Below are 27,926 nucleotides of genomic sequence, written 5' to 3'. Positions count from 1 at the left end.
ATCGTTCTTTGACACGACACATCGGTTGATGTGGCAGACTTTTGTGCAAAGTGTTTTAACCCCTCAGTGCATGACAAAGTTATCAAACCGAGTCTGAAATTCTACTAGTATGTAATTTTAATGTGATTAATGCTTCCGGGGGATCACACTTTTACAAGATTTTTTGCCAAATATATAAGCTGTTATTACTGTTTTATGACAACAAAAACATTTCATTTATTTTCTTTCAAAAATCAGTCTACATAGACTACATAAAGCATGGGGACCCCAAAGACAGAGAAATTTGACCTCAGCGTAATGCATAATATATATTTTGTAGAAGACAAATTATTAATTAATGATATATGCCAATAACAAAATAGAGAAAATAACAATCTCTAAAGAAAGTAAAAAAAAACAAATTTGAAAATGTTGCAGGCTCGGTAAGATCGAACCTGTTGTCAAGTTCAAACTACAGTCCATGACCCTAGCACTAGCTTAAGTAGAAATCTCGTTTTTTTTCAGATACATTAGTCAACGTAATAGAGGTCTCAATGAAGGGCGAATTTTGACCTCAGGCTAATATATATGTAAATTCCTACATTGTACATTATGTTTATTTTCAGTATTTTAAGTTTTGCGTAAATGTATTTCAAGATATGTTTATCATTATATAAGTCTTTAGAAACATGACTTCCAGAGCGGTTCAGTGGTCAGGGATCAGAATTGTTGAAGGCCATCATATACTTTTACATATCAAATATCAAAGCTATTGGTATTGAAATTTTATCCAAAGAGCATGATTTTTATCAACTTTGTAGAGATCCACAAGTAAATGCTACAAATAATAATTTGAAACGCTTTTGTGCATCCTGTTGGCGCGTTGTCATGCGGCTTGTTGCCGCGATGCCACATTGTCGCTCAGTTTAAATCGAAGGATTGGCTTATAAGCCAAACAACAGGGCAACATTGCGACAAGTCGCCGCACCACACCACAACGCGCCGTTTGGCGTGATTCGCTAGAAACAAAACAAGACGACGGCGCAAAACGTGCCTTGTCGCGCTTTGTCGTCCTTTCGCTAGCAACAAGACGAAAAGGCGATAACGATATAGGTTGCGTTGTCGGTATCGATAACGCAACGCGCAATGTACAAAATTAACCACCATAACAAATTAGTATCTAAATATGGCTTCACAAAAATAAAACTTATAAAAGTGTTTTCCTGATATAATAGGAAGGTCAGACCACCGTTCTACTTATCGTCTTATCATCAGTAATATAACTGTAAACAATTTCCTTTTATCGGTTCAAAAGATACGGAAGAGACACTTAATTTTGTAATTCATACATTATTACTAAAGATGACCTAAACATTTAGGAAGATCAGACATCGGCACAGTAACAGTTTTTATTTCATCCAACCAGTTCAAAAGATAAAAAGGGGACAAGATTTTGCAAACAAACATATGGATGAATGTACTGGAAGGTGCATAACAAAACAAGCTATTGTTTTGTTTCTGGCATAGAAAAAAGGCTGATAAATGAAAAATATTTGTTAAATAACAATCAAATTTTAGACCTAAAATATAGAATATTTCCTGCTTCATGGTGAAAACGTAGATACAACTCTAGCTCATCATCTTCAAGTGGTGCTGGTAAGGCCAGATTCAATTCTTGAAGTTTTTCTTTTCGTATCAACTGAAATAATATAAATAGATAACATTAATATTTATTCTGAAACTGTTGTGATTTGGACACGACAAAGCAAGAAGGACCAGGTTAATTCATTTTAAGTAAAACGTTTTGTTTAGATATTATCTTGTCCTTTAGGAAGCAGATTATTTAGCTCTCATTTAGGAGAAGTATTTTGGTGGATGGCGCTTCATTTATTCTTTTATTAGCAGGGTACGTCGCATCAGAAATCAGTTTTTGGTTTGAAATCGAATGTTACAGTAGTACTTTAAGTAAATCCCTTAAAAGCCCGGCTTCTTCGGGAATACTAAGATACGATATTATTGCTCTAGCTGCTGCACGTCGGCTATAGAAATACGTCTCCGCTCCGCTTCTCTAATATTGTATAAACATCAGTTGTATCTATGTTTTTAGCTTCACTGGTTAGTTAGACGATCACCAATATATATTCTTGTGATTCCTTACTCGACGTTTTGAAAATACGTGGTCAAAGATAGAGATGAACTGTCCACTGTAAGTAAGGAGCGGACACTGACTTGAATTCTGTTTATCTGACCTTTAAACGGGGTTGTGACATATTGTTTATGCTATTTATATCGAATCATAAGGGTCATTATGCGAACCAATTTATTTCAAAACAATTTAAAAAACAGTTTGAAATAAATTGAGTGGACAACAAAATGGTTACCAAATATTTTGCGATCTGATGTACATTTCTTTAAGCAATTATAAAAATTGTGTAAAAAATTTGTGTATATCAAGCAAACCTTCATTTTTTCATCTTTTAGCTTCATGATAACATTTTCTAAAGTCACCCATTTCGCTGGAACGTCTTCTTTCCAGTAATCCTGCCCAGCTGCAGCATCAAATATATGCTTTCGTAGTCTTATTATATTCTCATCTTCAACACTATTGTCAATAATAAATGTTTCCTCTGTCAAGTGGCAACTTGCAATCTTACCAACGAAATGACAATTCAATGTTTCTTTCGCTTTTCCTCTTGATATTCCCTTAAAGCAAAAAAGCAACAATTTTACAGCTATAAAATTGCTAAAATGTTTCACAAATGAACCGTCATCATTTTTGCAATCCTTTGTTAATTTTTAAAACAGAGAAATAATTTGAAAACAGCCTCCAGAATAAGTTAGCAAATCCGGGATTTTGCGTCTGCTGTCAAATTTGACAGATGATTTGAGCGCTTCAGTTAAAAAATGAGGTTATTTATGGTGAAATTATGTTTTTATTTGTCAACTTGCATCCTGAATGTAATATATAACACCAAGTATTTAAGTTTAAAATGTGAATTTTATCGAATAATCCCGATTTTCAGTGGTTTTACTTCTTAGCAACAGTATATACAAAGGAATTGCCTCCCTTCGTAACATAGTTACAGACCAAGAGTAATCGTTCATGTTATCGATCGATTTACTATACTATAGAAATATAACTAGTGAGTAACTATAGTCTCTGTAGCGCAGTCGGGAGAGTGAAGGACTAACATGTTAGAGGACCGAAGTTCGTAACCTTAAATCACACTTTTTTTTTTTTTTTTTTTTTTATAGTATGCATTCATTAAATAAATTGAAATTGTACCTGTAACAGTGCTTCATAGATATTTTGTAAGAAGGGAAAATATTTGTTAATATTACCTCATTTACTATCGTACCTGAGTTATTTTAACTGGATAACTGGGACAACATTTATCATTTTATATTTTATTCTAGATTATATCGATTATAACTATCATCGATCATAAAATTTTATCAATAGATTATTATATTTTTTTTACTTTATTTAAACGCAGGAATTAGATGAGTTATATGAGGAATTTGGCATTGTTAATGAGACAGTCGAGAAGGGGTCAAATGCACATGTAACAGAGGACGAATTAAATGGAGAGTGGGGAGACGATGATGATGACCAACATGCAGAGACAATCATTGGACGTGTCCACGAGTTTGTCTACAGTGCTGCAGAGGGCATGCCGGAAGGATCAGATGGGGAGAGGGGCGAGGGCGTTTTTGAATCAGAGTCGGACGATAATGATGTCACAAGTGTACAATGTAAGTGTAAGACCAATTGTTTGTCGCAGTTTGATGCTGAACACATTCAAGGGCATATATTGTCTCTCAGGGAAATGGAGAAAGACCAAAAGGAGATGTTTGTTATGGGAAGTCTGTTGAAAATAGGTGCACAGGAAACCAGGAAAGGTAAACGTAAACGAGTTAGATATAAATATACATTTGATGGCAAAACTGTTTGTAAATCTGTGTTCTGCCACATTAATGATATTGGGCAGAGAACTGTTAAATCTTTACTAAAACATTTAAATTCAAATGGACCGGTGCCGCGAATACATGGGAATACCGGGAGAAAGCCAAGCCTTGCAGTTAAGTACGAGGACGTGCGTTTCTGTGTTGATTTCCTGTTATTATATGCAGAAATCAACGGGTTAACAATGCCAGCAGCACCACGCGGAGCAGACGAGGCTGCACCTATACTGTTACCATGTAATACTACAAAAGTGGATTTACATTCAAAATACCAACAAGCATGTGTAGAAGCCGGCGTAAGATGTCTTGGTATAACTACATTTAAATGTGTTTGGAAGCAATGCCTTCCACACATTAAGATAATGACGGCAAAAGATGACGTTTGTCATAAGTGCGAGATAATAAGAAAACGGGTGGCTGATGCTATAAATGAGATGAACAAACTTGAGGCAGCAAACGATTTACGAGAACATACAGGTAATATTCATTTTATTACGCGTTAATAAAATTTAAAATCCGTTCGACAGCGGAATTGAATCAAACATCCTGATTTGACTTTAACAACCTATTACGCTTAATTAATCAAAACAAGTCTGCAATTTTCATGTCAGTTTGTTGTTATTAATGCTTTCAAGGATCACCTTTTACAATATGTTTATTAGTGACACTGATTTTTCCGTACAAAGTTCTTGCGGTAATTATTTGCCTCCATAATGGAACCATACTTTTGAAATTATTGACATATCGATTGAATTATAGTTTGATACATGTGATACCAAATTTGCTATCAACAATTTAACATTTATTCAGAAAATATTTGTGTTTACTAGCATCACATGTTTATAGATATTTTATTGAAAGGTTAATAATTATAGAGTTGGAGTGATTTGTTTATATTTTTTGTTTATTTACACAAACTATGTAGGACACACAGAGAGAGCGACAGGTTTATAGACAGACAATAGAGGAGGCTCGTGAGGAAATGAGGCACACATCAGTCACAGTCAATCGACCTGCCCAGCCATGCACTAGTGATTTATCAAAAGTGCACTATACATTCGACTATTCTCAAAATGTGACAATACCACATCATAGTCAACAAATGGGTCCTTTGTATTTTGTTACTGGCAGGAAAATACAAATTTTTGGCGTCCGCGTTGATTCTGTGTCACAACAATATAATTATCTTATAGACGAGGATGAATCAATTGGTATGTAAAGAATAAATAAATAAATAAATAAATAAATAAATAAATAAATAAATAAGTAAATAAATTTTGCTTTTTTCTATAATACAGATATTTTGCTTTTCATTTTTGTAAAATATTAATTTCATATAAACATAATTATAATAAATAAAATGTCATTTTAAATGTGTGCTGTCGAAATATGAAATATATTTAGAATTGATGTAAATTAACAGGTGCTGATGGTACAGGGACACACGGGCCAAACTCAGTTATAAGTATGCTACATCATTGCCTCGAAAACCAGGGATTTGGAGAGAAAGCTTGCATCATGCACGCTGACAACTGTGGTTGTGAGTATTTTTCCGTAAATGTCTTTTTAATTAGATAATAGTAAAGCACTGAACATTCCGTTTTATATTCAAAATGCTACATTTTACAAAGCATAGTTTTTAATTTTTAAGTTTTGTTTAAATGTTGAAATAAAAATATATTGTATTTTAGTTTATGACAGTCCTCTACAATAATTCTGGTCTGCACAAAACGATCATTTGCTATTTTTTATGTGTTTAAACATGTATGTGCTTGCACACCAGCGGGCATATTTTATGCATGCCATAGAGACAATCTGGCCATAAGATTAAAACTAAAACACTGTCGAACAAATCGATTATTCCAGAACAAATCTACTTGCAATCATCATGTTCCTATAGAAATAAAAATAAATCAACATAAACTATAAATAAGCAATTTTTATATGAGCCGCGTCACGACAAAACCAACATAGTGCGTTTGCGACCAGCATGGATCCAGACCAGCCTGTGCATCCGCGCAGTCTGATCAGGATACATGCTGTTCGCTATCAGTTTCTCTACTTGTAATAGACTTGGTAAGCGAACAGTTAGAACCTTATCAGACTGCACGGATGCGCTGGCTGGTCTGGATCCATGCTGGTCGCAAACCCATTATGTTGGTTTTGTCATGATACGGCTCATATAGTTTTTTTTTCGATTCCAGGTGTCTTGTGGATGGAGGATTTGGACATATCAAGAAGCTGTATAGACGCACGGACTGCGACAGTATTTCGCAGGTGGCATCTGTCGTGAGAAAGTCTGCTTCAAGCAATTTCCCCGTGCTCTTCCGCAAGGAGGATGGATGTCAGAATTGGACTTGGTATTCTATTACAAATTTTGAATTTCTAAAATTTACACCCCATTTAAATAAGTTTGTACAATAAAACAACTAAACAAATTAATAGAGAGCTCAATTCGGCGCTCGGCATATATGCTGTCATATTACTTGTACGTGTATTAATGATTGCTTGTCATTGTAAATTATCAAGTAGTTTATGATTGACATAATATTAACTAGTCAACATATGTTACAGGTATGACTGGAAGACATTTTTGCCGCGCTTCTTTTTACCATTAAGGGGTATACAGCGGTATCACTATTTCCGTGTTACGAAGGATGCTGTATACGTGAAAGAGCGCTTAACTGACGTAGAGCAGCAGGTCACAATCCTAAAGAGAAATGCTACAGTACCAGAAGATATTCTCCCTGCAGTTTTGCTACCGGGTGGACTTTCCCGCGCAAGGCAGCAATACCTGTACAAAAATGTACGACCTTTTGTACGTCAGGCGTATCGTGATGTGACGTGCCCACCGTTACGGGAAGAATGACAATTTAGATTTACATGTACAAATGTATACATGCATTATCTTTGTCTGTATGTTTAGTCCTTAGATTTGTTATCAATAAACTAGATATTTATTTGATATAAGAATGATCTATATATTTCAAGTTATAAAATTTTGTTAATCGTAAATTAACCAATATACTGGGTACATAAGTGCTGATCCGTTTATGTGATTTCTTCCGTTATCGTTTTATTTTTATGATTTTGAAGTTTGTAACTTCATAGGACTGTAAAATAAATTCATTTGGAGTTACTGTCTTTATTGGTTCTTACACAATCCATTCTTAACACAAGGCAATTCGGCAATAAACCACGACGTTCTTTAAAACGTTCAACGTTTAAACAAACGTCGTCGTCGACGTCGGAGCAACACATTGGTCTATGTACATAAAAAGATATATCTTTGTCATTTTTCAAGTTATTTTCATCAAATAAAAAGTAAAATCATCTGTAATAATTGGTTTCTATGAAAATTATGAAACCAAAAAATCGAAGAAAATTGCCCGAAGGGTCATTTTGTCATGACGGCGCCCAATTGGAGAAATACCCCCATTAGTGTGTTATGGGGGAATAACATAATGGGAAAATTCATCCATATCTTTTTTGCTTAAAAAATCGGATAGGAAGGTTAACGTTCAAAGTTTTTCAGCTAATATTCGGTTCCGGTCTTTTTAAATGAAAAAATTCCGATTATTTATTCATTTATTTATTGCGTTTCTATGATACATTCTTATTTAATTTAACAGAACACACATGTTAACATTCACAGGAAGAGAAAATCACGCAAGCACCGCTATTGTTGCACATTTTTAATATCCGTGACGAAGGATATTATGTAAATTTACATTATATTTTTTCATTGCTCAACTCTGTCTTTACCGTGGAAGGGATATAAATAGAACATCTTAGGATGGCGTCATGATATCATTAGCACATTTGTCAAACATCTCACAGTTTAAGACAATAAGAGAAAATAAACGACTATGTTCGTTCATAATGTATGTAATTAAGCATTTATTATTCTATTTGAAACAAACCTATTTTGTAAACAAAAGTTGCAGTGATCTAAACAAAATGGTATCGTGTTTTAACACAACGATAAATCAAAACGCTTAAAGCACAGAAAACAAAGGACAGGGATGATTAGCTTAACTGATGCCTTAGGATAACATATCATAATCCCACTTTATTACATGTAGATAAATGCAATTTGTTAATGCGGCATATACAGTTGTACATCTATTCAGTAATATAATTAAAATGCCACAAAAAAGTTTATTTCTATATTCAAAATTTTACCATTTCATGTGACAAGCAAAATACCGCTTAAATGTGAGTGGGTATCATAGTTAAGTACAAATTTTTATAGTTTATAGTTTGTATTACAAACTTAAATAAATTTATTTTTCATAATTTAAGTATTAAATCATCGGAAATTGCATAGGTATAATCCTTTGATCCAAATATCCTGGAAATTGATCTGATTTTTTTTTTTGGTGATTTCTAGGTAATATGGGTCACCTGGGCTCAAAAACTAGGTCACACCGCCAAACGATGGAAAGACCTTGTTAATACTTAAATGGTAACATTTTTAACTCATTGTGATAAAACATGTTCAGGATGCTTATCTAGTAAAAGGAGTTCGAAAATTGGTTATCTCTGATATTAATGGGTCACAGGAGCTTAAAAAGAAAAATATTGTGAACTCTGTAGTGGCTACTGTTGTAATCCAAATATCCTGAAAATTGGTCTTAACGTTTTATATTTTGATGATTTCTATAACATGTTCGAATATGGATCACCTGGGGTCAAAAACTAGGTCACACTGCCCAAATATGGGTAAGCCTTGTTAACATTAGAGGTCACATTTTTTTACTCAATTGTCATCAAACTTGATCAGGATACTTGCCTAAAACATTGCCATTCAATTCAAATATTTAACGTCTACTGAACTTTAATATTGTAGCGGTAAAATGGAAAAGTTACAGCTTCTTTTTAAGTACACATCATTTGTTTGGAATCAAAGAAATATCTTTCTGGCGAGAATTCTTATAAACTTGAATTTGTTAGTTGGTATCAAATATGTTTAACGCTATTTCTTGATTTGATCACCTTTTACTTTTCAATTTAGAATAAATAGAAGTTTGCAGTTGTATTATTTAAAGTAGAAAAGGTAAGATAATCTTCATTTTGGCAATGGTTATAGAGTCATGTAATTACCGGATTATGTACAAAAGTAGCGTATATTGAATAGGTAAGCAATGATTTATTTAATAATAGTAATATATTCAAGCGTTTGCAAGATATTGAAGACGACAGAGGGCACAAGCAGTCCCGAGTCAATATAAAAGGCAGGTGAATGCTAGAAATTGAGAGTTGGTGTTTTGACAGTCGACAATCCTAAATGCTATACATACTTTTTATATCAAAATTCTTAGTTGCACAGTGCATAGAGCTGTGATAAGGCTGAAAAATATTAGGTTAAAAGAAAGCAATGATTAAAGATTAATAAATGAGGAATAAAGAAAGAGGGAACGTATATATGAATAGGATTTGATAGGATATTAATATATTTCATAAATTGTTTTATACGTATGTATGTATGTGACTTCGATTTAAAAAAAAAAAGAAAAAAATGATAAATTAATAAAGCGGGAATTGGCCACTTTGCAAATGTATGAAGAAAATTAAGTGTTGTCATAGTTTTAATTCAGGAATGTCTCCGTTTATCAATCTATTTAATTTACATTATGTTTTACTTCCAACAGTTTAGAATTAACCATGTCCGGGGTAAAAGAAAATATGAAGACATAGAGTATTCTAAATATATTTATCTATACAACATAAAATAGTTTAAAACTGTTCACTATTTAGGAGAGAAGATTGATAATCGGCCGGATAGTTCAGTCGGTAGAGCTGCTAAAAGGCAATTCAAGTCTGTACATTCTTCTTTGGCGACCAATGGGGGTCGTGACTGTATATAGCTCTTCACGTTGTTCTTTAACCGCGAGAAAGTAGAGGACGAATTTCAAAATAGCATGATATAGAAAAAAAGATGAGTAAGCAACCGGATAGTTCTGTCGCTAGAGCCGCGGAAAAGTATTCCGACATTCCGATTCGAGTTCCGGTCAGGTAAAATTTGTAATAATAATCACTTTGTATTTGCTGATTTTTGTCCACTTCTGTCAGGTCCATCACGTGGCGGCTTGGTACTGACTTTGTGCATGCATCGGTCAAATCTTTCATGATCTATTCATTATCAACGATATGTTTGAACTATTTCTACTCATAAGTTTAGAAAAAACTTTGAATTTTTTATTTGGTGTCTGTTTAAATAATCCCTATTAAAGGGCATAATGGAAGAACGCTTTGTAAATAATAAGCAAGTTTGATCATCAAATGCTAGACTGAGTTTAATCAAAGAACGTATTATTCAAAAGTCAATTATATCATTTTAATCAGCTCTTATATGAACTGCAAATGCACGACTTTCGTATCCGTGTAGTACGAGCGAAGCAAAACTGAAAAGATCAACGTTCCGGAATGGCGGCTTTGTGAGCCGCAAGGTAGTTAAAATGAATGGTTACCGATTTCTATCCGTCAAGCGCCTGGCATAGTGGTAGGAGTTGGGAGGTACATGGTATTCAAGCAAAGGGTGTCTCATTAGTCAAAAATGGCTGGCCTTTTCAGTAGGGGTGACACTATAAAAAAACAAGACCTTTTTTGCAAGTGAATGTATGCTTAAGAAAATTCGGACAAAAACAAACAAAATAGGTGTTTTATAATGTTTAATTATTAAGTGTAGCCCTATTTGTTTATGAAACATGGGTAGTATTGAAGATACACATATATCCTTTAAGATTAATAAATGTATTTATAGATATATCTGTGCCTTTATCCGTCAGAGTGAACATTATACATGACTTGCTAGGTAAAATGCGGGCAGTAAATGAAATAAGTGTTTTTCACGATGTTTTTTTCAAGATGATCAGTTCGTACACTTGACATTAGTCACTTTGATATCTCTATAAGATATTCACTTCAATGTAGAGACGAATGTAAACTTAAAGTTATATTCAATTTTAGACACCTCAGGCCGGTTGTCAGTCAGAATAAATACAAGTACATGTATATCTGAGATAAGTCGGACAATACAAATGAAGTCGGTGTTTTCCATTATTTTTAATTCAGTTTTGTATAAAGTATTTTAAAGTTTGGCTGTATTCATTAAGGTATCTTTATCAAAATGAAAACCATATAGTAGGGACATGTACATACTTTAAGTTCAAACACTGTGTATCGGTATATTACCTGATTGTACAACTAATGTAAAATTTCAATTATATAAATGCATAAAAGAGACAATTCTTTGGAATGCTTACTATTTGTGTTGACAAGTAAGCAAATCATGCATCATTTTTTGATAACGGGACACTGTCATAAATCATATATTGCGTAAATTTAATGCAGTGGGTATTTTATAAAAAAAAAGTACAATAAGATGATAATATTTTAGACTTAATAAATATGTTTATGCTTTCGATATTATGTCTTTTGAACATGTAAAAGAAAGGCCACTTTTTCATTCAACGTACAAAAACAAACGAAATGTTGTTAATAAATGAAAGCATAATCGTAAATGTGACAACCTATAAAATTATCAACTGTTGGTATTTATTCCCAAGAATTAAGTCTGTGAGGCTGGCAACATAAAGGCCTTAACCAAAGTTGGATCAGAAATAGTACAATTATGAAACATGATGTAATTCTATGCAATGTAAGAACTGTACCAAGTGCTCCGTTGTAATTTATGACGTTACAGTCCAACGCCGCTTGTATATACACAAAATATATACCATGGTGTTGTTCGGTCTGAGACATTTGAATATCCAATGACCTTTTGTCGGTAATTGACCTGACACCAAATGGTTTATCGCCCCGCCCAATTAATCTCGTGGTGAAGAAAACAAAATATATACATAATTATTATAAAAACTGCGTTAATCGCCGTAACAATAGTTTTTCGAAAAGTTCTATGTTGAAGACAGCCCTTGTTATAAAACAAATCATTTTAAACTTGTTACAAGAATTAAATATCGAAATATTACACAGACTTGAAGACAACAATATTTTTATTCCGTGAATTTCCGTCTTGTTGTTACAGTAAAATTATATTACATATTTGTATTATCTATGAATGTATCTTGCCCCGCGGAAAAAAATCATTTATCAAACGTATAAGCTCCTTGTAACAATTATCAATCCAGTGCTTGGCCTTTATGATCAGAACGGCATAATATATACAATTTTATAAAGAATATTACAAGACTTTATGTCAATGCCCTTATTTCTAGCTTCATCAAAATGAAAAAGATGGCTGGAACAAACGTTTTTGTATAAACATCCCCCAACTTCCCATGATTTGTGACTTACTTACACTGGATTGAACTGGAACTCTATATACATATCTTGTGAAATACAAAAATCATATGGTTTGGACAGAAATTGATCATAGTGCAATACATATTCACATAAATATGCTCCTTTATTATTATCAATATCATTGTCAGCGAGTTTAAATAGTAAAATATTCACGATGATGTCAGTAATCAGTGACGGCCTGAGCATGCACTAATGTTTTTACCGGGCAGCAACAATTTTTTGGTGTTTTACCCGTAGTAATCTTTTACAAAAGCTCATTTTTAAAAACTAACTGCCCTAAGTGTAACGTTTAATTTACTTAGAATATTGTTTTTTTTGTTTTAAACAATATGATTTCTTTCTTCGTACATTTCCATGTTGTTATAGTAAAGTGCGATGTAATTCAATAAAGAGTACACATTTTTTCGGATGTCATAGCATTTTAGTGACCTCTCCTAAACATGAACTAAACATGAAACAAAGGACAAGAAAGTAGGTCGCATGTCAAAACATAGTTCATGTGATTATTAAAGTTCAATTTTACATCCCAAACTATGCTCATGGTCCAAATTTCATGGCTTTTCATCAAAGGAAAATAATGAAGGTCACTGTTCCTTTGGGCAAGGCAAAATTTTGACTCAATGGTTAAATTCAAACAATCTTGATACAAGTCCACCAGACAAGGTTTCATGTCAAATATCTAAGCTGTAGCTTTCTTCTTTTCAGAAAACATTTGTTTAAGTTTCTGTTGTTACTATAAATACATGCATTATGTACATAATGAAAATCTATGACCACGGGGAGGGACCAATTTTGACGCTAACAATTTTGGTAGAGGTCCACTACCCAAAATATATAAACTCTAGCCATTGAAAATTCAAACAAGAAGATGTTTTTAAGTTTTAACGATAAACATGTAAGGAAAACCTATCCACCAAGGGCGATTTTGACACCAGGGGTAAAATTTGAACAATTTTTGTTGAGGACCTATAGGTGATATTTCATACTAAATATCAAAGCTCGAAGCCTCGTACTTTAGAAAAGAAGATTTTTATTTTTTTACTATATGTACATAGTGAAGATCCATGACCCCCGGGGCGGGCCAAATTTTGACTCCAGGGCTATATATGAACAATCTTGGTAGAAGTTTATTCACAATTTGGTTTGCAAAATATCTAACCTCTAGCCATTGTCAATTCAGAGAAGATGATTTTTTAAGTTTTTACATTATACATAAAAGGAAAACCAATGAACCCTCGGGGCAGGGCTTACTTTGGACAACTTTGGTAGAAGACCTATATATGATATCTTATATCAAATATCAAAGCTTTAAGCCTAGTCCCTTCAGACAATCTTTTAAGATTTTTTTAAATGTTCATAGTAAATATCAATGACCCAAGGGCTATAATTTGAACAATCTTTGTAGAGGCCTACAAGACTACACCTTATGCAAAATATCTATGCTCTAGGCCTTTGGGTTTTTACAAGAAGATTTTTCAAATTTATTGTTATTATTTCTTTCGGTTGCCATGACAGCCAGGTTTCTGCACGGAATGAAATCTTTTGAAGTAAGTAAATAATAAGCAAGTTTGATCATCAAATGCTCGACTCAGTTTAATCAAAGAACGCATTATTCTAAAGTCAATTATATATACTGAAATAAAAAAGTTTAGCAAGTTTTTCACAACTATTATTTTTTCTTTTTGAGCTTTCGAATGAAGACGTTTTTATATGTAAATGATGTACTTATCGATGCTCTTAACACATCTATTGTGTTTGTTCGAAAACCATGTATTTTATCAGCGAAGCGTAAGAAACTCGAAAATCACGTGCAACGTAAGCACGGCAATTTCGGTAGCGTGTAGAGTCGAGTAATGTTCATCATTGTTTTGAGCTGTTACCACAAACAAAATAACCAGTTTAAAACCCGAAGAAATTCCAATGGGGAGTCGCCAAGGAATGACGTTAGAAGAACTTCAAAGAGCTGTAGGTATGCTCCACGCTGGTATGACGGCAAGAGCTGTCGTTCGGCATTTCAATCGCCATGAGTCTACAATTAGTCGCGTTAGAAACCGTCTGAGGCAAACAGGACGAGTCAACGACAGACCCAGATCAGGCAGACCACGGGAAAACAACGCCACGCGAAGACCGTCACATCACGACGCTTTCTCGACGTAACCGGTTTATGTCCAGTGGGAAGATAGCCCGAGATCTCATGAATACTACTGGGACAAGGGTGTGCCTCAGAACTGTGAGAAATAGGCTTCGTGCGGCAAGGCACACTAAATACTGAACTCCTTGTGAATTTTGACGCCTTACCCCTAACGTCTTTCAGGCTGTACAGTGAGCTAAGGCAACAGGGTTTTGACAAGTTATTGTTAAAACTAATTGAAAACTAAATGCTTTATTCAATTATGTACTTGGTTTAAGTCAAATTGGTATAGTTTCAATAAACCAGTGAAATATTTCCGAACTTGCTAAACTTTTTTCTCTCAGTATATCACTTTTAATCAGCCCATATATGAACTGCAAATACACGACTTTCGTATCCGTGTATTACGAGCGAAGCAAAACTGAAAAAATCAACGGTTATTCACATGGTATCTATTGTTTTAAATAGTTGAGTTCGCCTGTATAACATCTTTGCATCAGCAAAATAGTAGAAATAGAGACATTTTCTAACTATAACAAAATGCAAAAGGGGCCATTTCTTTTGTTATTTTCTTTTGTTTAATAGAGGGCCATGGTCCCTTATTCGATTGTTACGGAATGAACTCTATTGTTCTCTTTTTGTTCTGTTTACCAGTAACATGGCCCCCTTACTTCTATTAAATAACCCTAAAGGACGGATGGACAAACGGACACGGGTAAATCTTTATGAACCGCCCCCCCCCCCCATAGTAGGGGCACAAAAAATGAGAATTAAGATCTATAAGGCAAGGGCAACGTTTACAGAAACGCAGCCACCCGTCACAATCAAGTCACTCCAGCATTGTACACAGAAAGCACCGATCTAGATGTTTACTAAGGCTATAAACAGTCAGATTGCAGTAACTCAATTTACTACTCTACTATTTACAATTTTTCTAACATGATGCAATAAGAACGTACCTTTAAGAGAGTTTTATTTTCTGTTTCATAATTCATTATCCCTTTATAATGGAATGACTTCACATTACTTGTATTGTTATGTTAGAGATACAATCAAAATATACTGAAACATTCTTTGTTATATTAGTGTCAATATGTTGACACGCAAGAACAGAAAAATATTATCAAAGAAAAAAAAACTAATTATGATAGTATTGCAAGGAATGCAAAAGTCCCCTACCAGCTAGAACCCTAGGTCACGATCAATTATGCCGTTGTGGAAGACATGAATGAACATGAATCGTTTTAGTTCTTAGTTTGTCTGTATTATAGTACAGTGTTCACTTTCCCTGCCTGATAAGGCAATTCTTATTTATACAACAGATAAACTAAATATCTTGGCTCAGGATGAGTATGATAGTTTGTTTCAACTTTTCTCTGTTTTAAGTAGATTTGTTATAAAGTTCCAAAATATGAAAAACAAGATCAACAAATAAGGGCGACGTTCAATGAATGAAACTCACAGCACAACCAGCAACACAGGACCATCGGCAAGGTGCCCAGAGGACCCAAACCAAAAGCAGGTAAGGGCACAAGGAGCACGGGTGGAATTACTGCTTTTATGATGCATAAAACGAAATCATAGAAACAGAGAAAAAAAACAATTTATTGATTGACAAAAAGTATTATAAAGCAAAGGTGCGCAGGGGATGTGGACTCGATGGTCTTTACGTTTCAAGCCATTTAAAAGTGATATCAGGAAAGAGCTTTAATTTTAAACAGCCCGAGTTGTTACCAAAATATAACTTCAAAAACTAAAGAGGAGATAACTCTTGAAATAAAGACTTATGATTATCAAGTCTCATGTGTTGTGGGGCAGCTGTAAAATATTGCCCCGTTCTTCACTTCAGTGTTGTTATATTTGCAAGGTCTGTCTGGGTCATTGATTCAAACACTTTTCAATGATAAAAACTGAGTATCGTTCGAGCCGGTGCTAGGGGCCATAAGGGATGTTTTATTTGTTTTCAATATCCCTCATGTCCAAACTCATCCAAACCGAGTCTGCAATTTTCATGTTATTCTGTTATGATTAATGCTCCAGAGGGACCATAACTTTTTCAGAGTTTTAGGAACATTGTCGTACATAATGTGAGTGATGACAAAGAACAATTATCTTAAGTCTAAAGTAGATTATAATAATTCTTAAATAAATCCAAATTTAAAAGTTAAATAATCATCAAAACCGAGGATTAGACTTATAAATCTAATCACATCAGATGTAGGTGATGATAATGAACATATATTTTAATTTAAAAGTAAATCCATGAAGAAATAAAATAGTTCAAGAATGAATAAGGAAAATGCAAAGTTTAAGGAGGAAATTATTCTGGAAAGATGAATGCTAGACGTTGTCATACTATAATGATGTGGGAGTTTAAAGTTAATCCTGTAAGAAATGAACAAGTTTGAGTAAATGATAATTTCTAGAAAAAAATCTAAGTTCGAGGGGGACATAATTCTGGAAATAGTCCAAATGGAGTATTGAATCTTCTCACACATGATTTATTTGATGATAAGAAACATATATTTAAAGTTAGTTTTTATAGAATTACTAGGGAAAAAAAGAAGTTATATTTTAGTTCATGAACATTTTAAGTTCAAGGGGTGGTGGTACTTCTTATGTTTTAAAGTAATGATCCTTGTCATAAATGATGTGGTTGGTGATCAGAAACAAATATTTGCAGTATGAAGTAAATACCGTAAGAAATTAAAACTTATAGTCAGAAATCTGGACACGGTCGCTGAGTAGGACAGCTCTTAAATTCTTCCTATAGTTAAGCTTAAGATGAAGTTCAAAATCTTCATTTGCCATCTACCCATATTTCAAATTTCATAAAATAGTTTCAGTACTTTAGAGTTATCACATAAATTATATTGTAATATTTGCCATATTTAAAGTATATTTGTTGCCATAGCAACGGAATTTTTTAACATAGGAATAAAATGAAACGCGCATAACCCCCAGACTGCCATATTCTAATTTTTCAAGTTTCTCGTTTGTTTGATTTTACGCCTTTTCCCAACAGTATTTCATTCATATAGGCGGGTACTTTCCTTACCTTTGTTCCTGGAGAGTTACACCAGGACTAGATTACCTTCCTCCGCGTTTACTACTAAAGCATCTCCCGGGGATCGAACCCACGCCAGAGAAGTACCTGGATAAGAAGTCATCGACTCTAACCCCTCGACCACGGAGGCGGTTTCAAGTTTCTTAAACAATATTTTATATCCTTTTTGTGTTATCACGGGATCCAAATGTTGTGTTAGATTTGTCATATTTTATTAAATTTGTTGCATAGCTAGCAAATCTTTCAACATAGGAAGAACTAAAAGAAACGTGCATAATCTTCAGACTGCCATCTACCCATATGTCAAAGTTCATAAAATATTTTCAGTACTTTTTGCTCAATCGCGGGATCTAGTTTTGTGGACGGACATACTTACGGACGGAGGGTAAACGCAAAGTTCCCTCCTAGTGAACCGGTAGAGGACAACTAAAAAACAAGAATGTGTTTGCTAGACACCCCCTTCCCCCCGGATGCAGATATTTTTTCACAATTTTTCAAAACAGGTTTACCCATTCACTCAAACTTAACGGACATAAAAACTGCCAAAAGATATAAACATAGTCATGACGTATTTTATTGTAAAAAAGTAAAAGTTGGCATGTAATTGCAGATTATTTAGCTTAAAGATATTCAACCTAGAAAAAAAATATATGAAATATATATAAATGCATGTCCTTGACCTTGAACTCAGTGACCTCAGTTCCATTCAAAATTAATGGAACAGCAGAAGTATATTTTAGTTCGTGCCTTCCAAATATTCATAAGCTGTATAAGGAAAAGTGTAAAACACCTATTGTAAGCACAAGTGAACTTGACCTTGTGACTCCAAAAACTGGACCATCCAAGGTATGATCCTTCCAAATATGAAAAACTATCACCAATAGATAAAGGCTGTTTTGGCAAAAGTGTAAAAAAATATTTTTAGCACTGATGGCCTCGACGTTACTGACCTCTTGTCCAATCATAAAGAAGAAGCTCTAGCATCCTTCCAAATATAACAAAAACATAAGACATAAGATAAAGGCTGCATGAGCAAATGTTAAAAAATATATTATTGGCACCCATGGCCTTACCACACTGAGCAATCTAAACGAAGTAGACCATGCAAGTCATCTTCCTACCAAAGATGAAAGACATCTATTAATAAAAAAGGCTACATGGGAAAAATTGTAAAAATCTTTTCTTTTTTTGCACTGGTTTCTTTTACCTTACTGACTCCTGACTTTTTGCAAAGGTAGAAGATCTCATTATTGTTCCAACAAAATAGAAAAGACATTTGTAAAAAAGAAAAATGTCATACATGTTAAACAGTAAAAATACATTTTTTTGGCAATGGTGATCTTGCCTTTGACCCAAATGACCCCTAACTAAACTAAAAGGAAATTGACCTTTCTTAGCATGTCAGTATTAAAAATGAAATACATCAACTTAAAATTAGAGGTTGTATAAACGAAATTGAATATAATTATTTTTTACATCAATGATCTTGACCCAAATGAGCATTTACTCCACCAAAACTTAGAAACCATTGGAAAAATATACCTACATAGAAGACATAGAAGATATCTTAAATAAACATTTTACCGCTTGAGCATATTGTAAAAAATGGCCGTTTTCATTGAAAAGCATCATGTTACAAGTTCAAACTGCTAAAAACTATGAAAAATGCTGATAAAATTTGGCACTAATGTTGCCTTTGTAACAGCATGCTCAATCTTAAATTTCCTGTTACCATGTCAATGGGGGACGTCTCAAAATTGCGAAAAATCACTATTTTGCATTGTTTTTTCTTTCAAAACTGATTTCAAAGTGTTGCAACTTCTCAATGGATTGCGATAGAGTAAAAGGCTTTTCAGCGTTGGTTACGCGTTACCTTAAGATCGACCTGAGGCTATTTTTAGCCTGTCACATGTCCAAAATGTTCTCGGCGATGTAGGGAACTGCCGCCCCCATTCACCCCCCCCTCCCAAACAGAAGGGGACACATCCCCCTTCTGATGTACCATTTTGATGGGGGCAGCACCAAAAAGGTGATTACTTTTTTTAACACATTTCTTTCTTAAACGAAAATCAGTGTTTTGGGCTTAAAGAGAGCATTTTTTCACTGTTTGAGGCCTCAAAAAAAGGGAGGCAAAACCCGTCAAAACACGTCTATTAAGTAGTTAGGAGAAATTTCATATAAATCAAACTTTCTTGAAAAGGGTGACCTTACAAGGTCCTATTTTCAAGGTGATTAAAAGGGAAATAATTGGGAAATATGGATAGCACAGTAATATAACGTGGCAAAAATGTGTTCTTTGTATTGATAAGTATGTATGGAAATTATGAAGCCATATGTACAGACAGAACTTAAGATATATCCAATTTGCCGGTTAAGGTTAAACCTATCGATATTTTCCGTTTGAAAAAAAAAATTTAACCGGTGTTATACAAGTTGCCCAGATCATGTACTTTGTACTTATAAGTATGTTTGTAAATTATGAAGCCAATGGTACACGAAGAACTTTGGAAAAATGAAACTTGATGTACAAACAGACAGCCGGACGGTTCAAGTGCGATATGCCCAGGGGACAAAGAAACATATTCTTTACGTGTAGGCTTCTCAAAGTAGATTTAATATACGATGTATATTAAGAAATTATATTGCTTACTGATAATACAATATCTAAATATATTGATGCTGTTTCAATACTCCTTGTAACAAATAATTTTGATGTATCTATTCAACTTTGGTTTAAAAAAATGATGTTATTGTGCTTATAGTAGTTTTTGCACCACACATTCTGAAGCTGCACTTACGTTTTCTCTTATTTCTATGTCAATGGAGTCATTTTTATCATTTTCAACTTTCAAATTTTAGTGACTGGTGTATCCTTGTTTTTCTTAACATAATAATGACAAAAAAGTGATTTTATCAAAACAAAAAAGTTAAATGACATTTTGCTGACGATATTAGTATAATAATTTGAGCGAAAACGTTTCTATATGTATTAAGCAATGAAAACATACCTCTTGTAACTTGTCTGCAAAGGTACAAACCAAAACAACAGGAGGTCCATTTTTCTCAGAGTAACCGCAATAATGGTGGATTGAATTCAACCAAAAGTCAATGTATTCTAAAATGAAAGTATGTTTACTATAATCTGATCGATTATTGGCGGGAAAAAATATATTCAAGGAGCGTAAATAATAAAGCTTAAATAGAGGCCAAGTAACGTTTTATTACATGACAAATATTTCAGTATGGACAATGTAGTTACCTAGAAGAGTATTGATAAATCTTTCATTTGTTGTGTATATTTGTAGCGTAGCTCTTGTTAACCTTTTATTATTTTTTTATTATATTTCAGAGGTAAACCAGAGGGTCATTTCTGTTAAATTAAGAATAAATTAAACTTTAATAAATTGTTGCAAATAATAATAAAAGACTGACGAGATACAGTTTATTATCACAAATGCTCACCACTGATCATAAAAAAATAAAAATTTGATTTCAATAAAAGATTGTTTGAATTTGTTGAACAGTTACAAAAGATCGAACTTTGGTTGTCTGGTTATAATGGTGCAGAGATATTGGCCTTAGTGTGACTTTTACCATTGTCTTAGTATTTTCGATATTCTTTTCAAGTATCAAGTTTTTTGCATTTCTCGAGCCTTGAACCTGTCTTAATGCATTGGTTTCTTTTCTAAAGAAAGTTGTAAATAATTAGTACTTTGAATATGATGTTTGTTTGAAAAAAAAATGAACTAACCTGAAACTTGGCGCTCTGTGCTTTCTTCTTCACTCCAACGATCTACGTTTTCATTTATATCTTTAGATATATCAGTAATAAGCAAATAGATAGCACGTTTGCAAAGAAAAACCTGATGAGTTGAATAAAACATATCCTGTCCAGCAAAATCCCATATTGACACATTTCCATCTCCCTTTTCTTCATTCTGTACTACTTCCTCTATCAACATCTACACAAAAAGATAAGGTTAATGGTAAAAAATACGATTACAATGACAAACAGTGCACATAACTGATGACTATATATGATATAATCTGCACTTTTCTAGGATTAAACTAAAATCGACCTAACATTTATCTTTTTAAAGAACATCACTAACAATAAATGGGCTCTTCCAGCACCGGCCTGTATGTCAATGTATTTCAATGACGAATGTAGTGACTTAATTGCAATATTGTTGTTTTGATGCATCGTTGGCACTGACGTTCCAATCGATGACAAAGTAGACAATAATTGGTATCGAAGGTACTTATGTTCAATATATAAAATAGGTAATTGATCTACGGAAAAATGGATGAAGGGACGATTGTTTGCCGGAATATGTCTAGGAGCACTAAAAATGGCATAGGCCAACTTGACATCGGAAAAAAAACTAAAATCAAGTAACTCCAGGGGCAGACACAATTTTAACTTGAGAGTCCTGATAAAAGTATTTTGTATAAATCTACAAATTGATTCTTCTGGAAATTGAAGTTATGTTTATTTTCTATATCAGTATTCTAAATTAAGTGACGCCTGCGGCAAGCCGAATAGCATTATGAGTTCACACAGGAATATTTAAATGTTTCCTTTCTATACAAGTCTAGATAAATTAAGAGACCCCTAGCGCAATGGGCATGAATAAAAATTTACATCAGATTAGGTCCACAAGCAGAGGCTAAATGCTGCAAATAAAACAGTTATTGGTATATTAGTTTCAAATCAGATTAACACTTATAAAAACTAAAAAAAAAAAAAAAAAAAAAAAAAAAAAAAAACACTTATAAAAACTAAAATTGTAACAAGTGCCGAATACCCCCTACACGTGCTTGTCAGAATAGTTATTTATTTAGTTAATATTTTTTTCACACAAGGAGGATGCAATAGTTTATAGAGTTTTTCTTAAATATTAATGTTTTTAAATTATTACATCAATACGATAAATCAGAGTTTGGATTGGGTATAAGTGATAAACGAACAAAGGGCAAGACCTCAAAAATTAGGAAAGGGAGGGTTACGGACCTTATGCACTGCACATTTAATCTACCTGCAACGTTTCAAATTGATATTCTTTATAGTTCACATGTTAGGTCCCGGGCAAAGTTCAAAGTGTAAAAAATAAAAAAGGCAATAACTTCAAAACTTAGGCTTAGAGGGTTACAGTTCTTATTCAGTGCTCTTCTACTTAATGAGATCGACATACCTACAAAGTTTTAAGTTAATACCTTTTATAGTTCCCAAGTTATGTCCAAGACAAAGTTCATAGTAATAAAATGAACAAAGGACAGTAACTCCAAATCTGGGAATGCAGAGTTACGTTTCTAATGCACTGCACTTCTACCCAAATAAGATTTATCTACCTGCAACGTTTCTTGTTTATACCTCCTGAAGTTTCAGATTTATGACCCGGAAAAAGCTCACAGTGTAAAAATGAACAAAGGGCAATAACTCAAAAATAAAATTACACAAGGCAGGGTAACAGTTTTAATGTACTGCAATTCTTCTCAATGAGATCTGTCTACCTACTTAGTTTCTTGTTAATACCAATTGTGGTTTCAGAGTTATGTCCAAGACAATTTTCAAAGTATAATAATGATCAAAGGGCAATTACTCTAAAATTAGGCAATGCAGAATAACTATTCTTTTGCACTGCACTTCTCAACCTAATTACAAAATTTTAAGTTGATATCTCTTGTATATCCTGAGTTATGTCCAAGACAAGACCAACTTACACACCGACCGACCACTAGCTGACTACAGTATACCCCTATAAACTTCTTTTTTCGGGATTATAACAAATTGTCCCTGCGGTTAGACCAATAAACCACTAGCTGACTACAATATACCTCCTTTAACTTCTTTTTTCAGGGGTATAACAAGATATCCCTGCGGTTGGACCAATATTGGTCCAAGTGGCATGATTTTTATCAATTTTGTACAGGTCACCAAGGCAACATCAAAAATTTGTAAACTTTATTTTATTTCGTTATATGCCACTGATGTTGGAATAAGTGATTAGATGTGTAAAGTCATTGGTTCATGTTAAATACAGAAAAAGGTAAGCGGATCTATTTCTAAATAACTTCTTTATTAACTATTTATAAAGTTCTACTTAAGAAAAGTCACCTCTTGGCGGGGTAATGCTTGACATTTTTACTCTTTTTTTCAAAAACCGGAAAAAATGGTTTAAACATATCTTTCAAAGAAAAGAAAGTAAAGTTTATGTTTTTTTTCTATTTTGATAGGACTGATCTTGACGGTAAATGTCATTTAAAGGTCAAGGTCATATCTAAATTATTCAACATGTCCGTTTGGTCAAAAGTCTCGTTTTGACCTCGTATGAATCAAACTTTACATAAATGATAAAATTATGAAGACTTAGTCAAAACTCCATAATTTGACCTTGGCCATCAAGGTAAAGGGCACTTTAACCGTATAAAAGCTCTTTTCAAAAAGATTGTTTTGTTCAGTAATGAAGATAATCCAATGATAAATGACAAAGTTACAGTCAATTATAGTTATGATCAGAATATAATTCAAATAAATAAAATTGCATATTTGGTAAAATATCTTATATTGTCTAATATACAAAAAAATCCGTACATAAAAATATGACAATTCAGCAAATAATCAAATATTTGACCTGGACAATCAAGGTCGTTTTACGCTCATGGTCAAAGTCATCAGTACAACGTTTTAAAAGGCCTTATCCGAAAGGCTGTTTAAGAATATGGATAATTCATTGAATAATTACTAAGTTACGGTCATGTATATAACATTTAAGATCAAGGTCATGAACGAGTCAAGGTCAATCTGAAGACCAATACATGAAGGTCTTAACCTAAATAATGTTATATTTTACTATGAGGCCAATTGATTCATAAATAACAAAGTTTTAGCTCGTTAAACAAAACAAATAAATAATTAGACCTTCGAGGTCAAGGTCATTATGACCGAAGGTTAATTTCTGTCCGGTTGACTTGAAAGTCTATCATTAACGAGTTTTATGTTGAAGTAAGTAGACATCAATTCAGAAAAAAACCACCAAAGTTACAGCTAATTCTAGCAAAAGACAGTTAAGAAGCTATGAATGTATGAATAAAGCCCACGTGAAGTCTTGTTTTTTTTTGAAGGCCTTGTCCCAGGGGTTGTTGTGGCAAAAGTTGAAGACAATACATTAAGAACATTCAAAGTTATGATCAAGATGAATGTTTGCAGAGGACCGCCATGACTGTTACAATACCTCTTTTTTCCTTCAAAAACGTCGAGATAAAAATATTTAAACCTTTAATTTGTCATCCTTTTTTTCTTGAGATTTAGTTGTCTCGCCTTCTTTCTTTGTACAGTCCTGGTTTGTCATTTCTTAAAAAATAAACATTAAAATATTAAGATTATAATTAATGAAGGCTAATAGCAAAAAAGGACGCATAAGTTGTTCAATGATTTCATTAGAACATTTTCATTGTTGCATTGTTGCGCTTTCTTAAGGGATTCTGTTTTTCTCTATTTTGTTATAAAATTACATGTATGGGCCAGTGACACAAAGAACGGCTCTGAAATTATATGTGGCATTCGAAAAGAACCATAAGTTGTTTTGGAGAAACACTACAATTCAAGTTTTTGACCATGAATTATTTTTCACAAGTTGATCAGTTGTTAGTCCATTATACATTTTAGAGTTTCAACGTAATGTTCTCTATTGATATATTGATCTTTTGACAAGGAAACGTGTATCGTTATCAATGTCAAAACTCTAAATATTCAGTAAATAACATACAGTGTCCATGTAAAATTATCGGTACAAATTCTAATTTCATTATAATTGTCTGAGCAAAATCTGGAAAGTGTAATAAGGAATTATATAAGTATTCCTTTTAATAAATTATTGCATGTGAGAATCATTTTTTTTTCTTCAAACTAAAACAATTTGTAAGCTTTTACTGTTACCCTTAATTTTTACACTGACTTAGTATTTTATACATGAGAAACTTAATTAATCATGTTTAACATAATGTAAAATGATTACCCTTTTTTCAAAAATGTTCAAAAGAAAATCTGCTTAAATCTTACCTGTACGTACTGAGGAGTTTATTTTTGTATCTTCATTCTTTTCCTGTTGTACACTGCCATGATAACTTGGATCAACTGTATTTTCGAATAAAAAAAAAACATTATTTCTTTTATTTGGTTCACTGATTTGGTCTGTTAACATACTCAAACAATAATTCATGTATTATCATAATTATGCCTTCTCACATCCTTAAATTTGCTATCACTTTTGGTGTTGATTAAATAGGATTTCAAGCATAAGAGATTAACAATAGATTAAATACGAATTATATTAATGTACTATAAACAAAAACATTTGTCAAAAATGTATAAACTGATGACATAATAGCATACATTTCAATGCATACTTAGTCATTATTTTACAAGTGCGTGAAACTCGGTAAAGGAAAAAAAAACGTTTAAATGTCATTGGGTAATTAAAATATCAAAATTGTTAGGAATCCATTATATCTTAATATATAAACCTGCATCAATAAAAACTGTTGATGAATTATAGTATTTAAAATGCACAATTCTGACATCATGGTCTTGATTTTAAATTGTAATTACACAAAAAAATATGTCACCAACTTATAACTAACCTCCTTTGTAACAGTCCAGAATGCAACAACTTATATGTATTAATTTCAGGGATGTCAATCAATTTTATAATTTAACATTATACTGCCTACACAATGTTTCCCAATTTTATACCTTAAAGTTAAATCCAGCTAAGGGACAAAAAACGATGGTTCACATTACCAAATTGAGGCGTGCCAGTAGAGAAATCCATGCAAAGTCTTCTTTTAGAGCTTTACTATACATTGCCAAATGTCGAATATCTAAGTCCTAGACCGTTTAGCCCTACCATTTGATAGTTAAAAGTTGTTTCATTGTGAAATATCGGTTTCCTTATTTAGGTCCTTATAACGTTTTAAGGCACACAAACCCTGTCGGTGAAAAGCTAGCTCACCACCAAAAGTGGTTTGTGTCTTTATATATAGGAAACCAACTTTAGTTTCTGCATATTATTATGCTCATTATTAGTTTTATGACATTCTACCAACGTAGTTACACTTTGATATTTAACATTTTCATAAATATCCACTAAAACATGATATATTTTTCATATCTGATCGTCTATATAAATTCTAAAGAAAACAATCAAATGTTATTTGCGTTGTGACCGCAGCGTTGGAAAAAATTTCCACATGGTGATGATACATTCAAACTATGTAAGCTCTGGATGTCAAAGTTATGTTAATCAATTTTCACAAGTTATTTAAGATTGGTTACTTCTGAATGAAGGTGTTAATTAAAATTAAGACGAATGCAACAAAGCAATCCTTTATGGTCAATATCTGACCTCAAAGACATTAAAGATTTAAATGCATTTTACTACATATCTCCTAAATAGTTCTATTAAGTTTCATTAATATTTTCTTTGCACTTGGTTGGCAAAAACAAGTCTCTGCTTATGACCTATATATACAAGTTTTATTTTAGCACAATCAACCTAATAGCAAGTAAGTGTGACACTAAAACATTTAGAGATCCTTCTTTTGAAATTGAATTACTCTGAAAGACTAAGCAACTTAGTCTTGTTGCCAAAACGCAATAATGTGTTAATCATTAGAAGAGTTCGGCTAAGCAAATCTACATGTCAAATATTAAATTTATAGGGGGATTAGTTGTTTCACGAGAGCAAAATATGTAGGTTCCTAGAAGTTAAAATCCAATGACCTCACGTGGCGGGTCAATTTTTCCCAGAACCAAAACTAGGGATACAACCATTAATAAGTCCCTATACCGTATGTATTTTTATAAAGAAATTCTTTTAAAAATGCAATATAAATTATAAAAGTATTAACCCTGCAAATCGTAACAATAAAGATATTTGAACACTGATTGAAATGCACAGGTACATGATGTTTTGTTCGGAATATCAAAGCTAAGTACCTTCTGCTTTCTCAAAAAAATGTTGTTATTTAAAAATGTAAGTTACCGTAGCATTAAGAATTGTGCAAAATATTATCTTTGTACTCTATGCAATAAACCGTATGTTATGTACCAGATTAGCTAGCGCATATCATAGAAATAGCTTTTCTTTTCATACATACCTGTAGAATCTCTGGTATATATTGTTTCTGTTACTTCAGTTTGTATCGTTTGAGCACTGTCGTCACCTGTTTATTCACAAATTCACATTTAATAATTCTTTAAATATTTGGTAACTTGCTGTCGAAAATAATTCATACCAGTATATGTCATCATTTACCAACTCAAGACCTCTCCGTATGCGTTGGTAAAACAAATGGGTTGGAATAACCGATTTACAAAAGAAAAGATAACTTGATAACTGACAGAGTAGCGTTTAAATAAAAAAAAAACTTTAACAACTTCAACTTTCAATG

At 33.0% G+C, this 27,926-nt stretch overlaps 1 protein-coding gene across 1 annotated transcript in view; it reads right to left on the bottom strand.

Annotated features, from left to right (window-relative positions):
• Window positions 1-27,926, bottom strand: part of LOC132753854 (uncharacterized) — a 55,059-nt gene that overhangs the window by 9,570 nt on the left and 17,563 nt on the right. Inside the window, exons 4-10 of the mRNA XM_060744391.1 lie at window positions 27,633-27,698; window positions 25,534-25,608; window positions 24,749-24,825; window positions 21,223-21,433; window positions 20,480-20,586; window positions 2,440-2,682; window positions 1,560-1,678 (exon numbers count right to left, since the gene is read on the bottom strand). Coding sequence (XP_060600374.1) covers window positions 1,560-1,678; window positions 2,440-2,682; window positions 20,480-20,586; window positions 21,223-21,433; window positions 24,749-24,825; window positions 25,534-25,608; window positions 27,633-27,698 — 898 coding nt within the window. The remainder of the gene's footprint in view (window positions 1-1,559; window positions 1,679-2,439; window positions 2,683-20,479; window positions 20,587-21,222; window positions 21,434-24,748; window positions 24,826-25,533; window positions 25,609-27,632; window positions 27,699-27,926) is intronic.

The sequence above is a fragment of the Ruditapes philippinarum genome, unplaced genomic scaffold, assembly GCF_026571515.1.
Source record: "Ruditapes philippinarum isolate M1 unplaced genomic scaffold, ASM2657151v2 ctg1139_1_1_1_1, whole genome shotgun sequence".
Lineage (NCBI taxonomy): Eukaryota > Metazoa > Mollusca > Bivalvia > Venerida > Veneridae > Ruditapes > Ruditapes philippinarum.
Note: the sequence above shows the minus strand (reverse complement) of the source record. Positions and strands in the feature narration are given on the sequence as shown.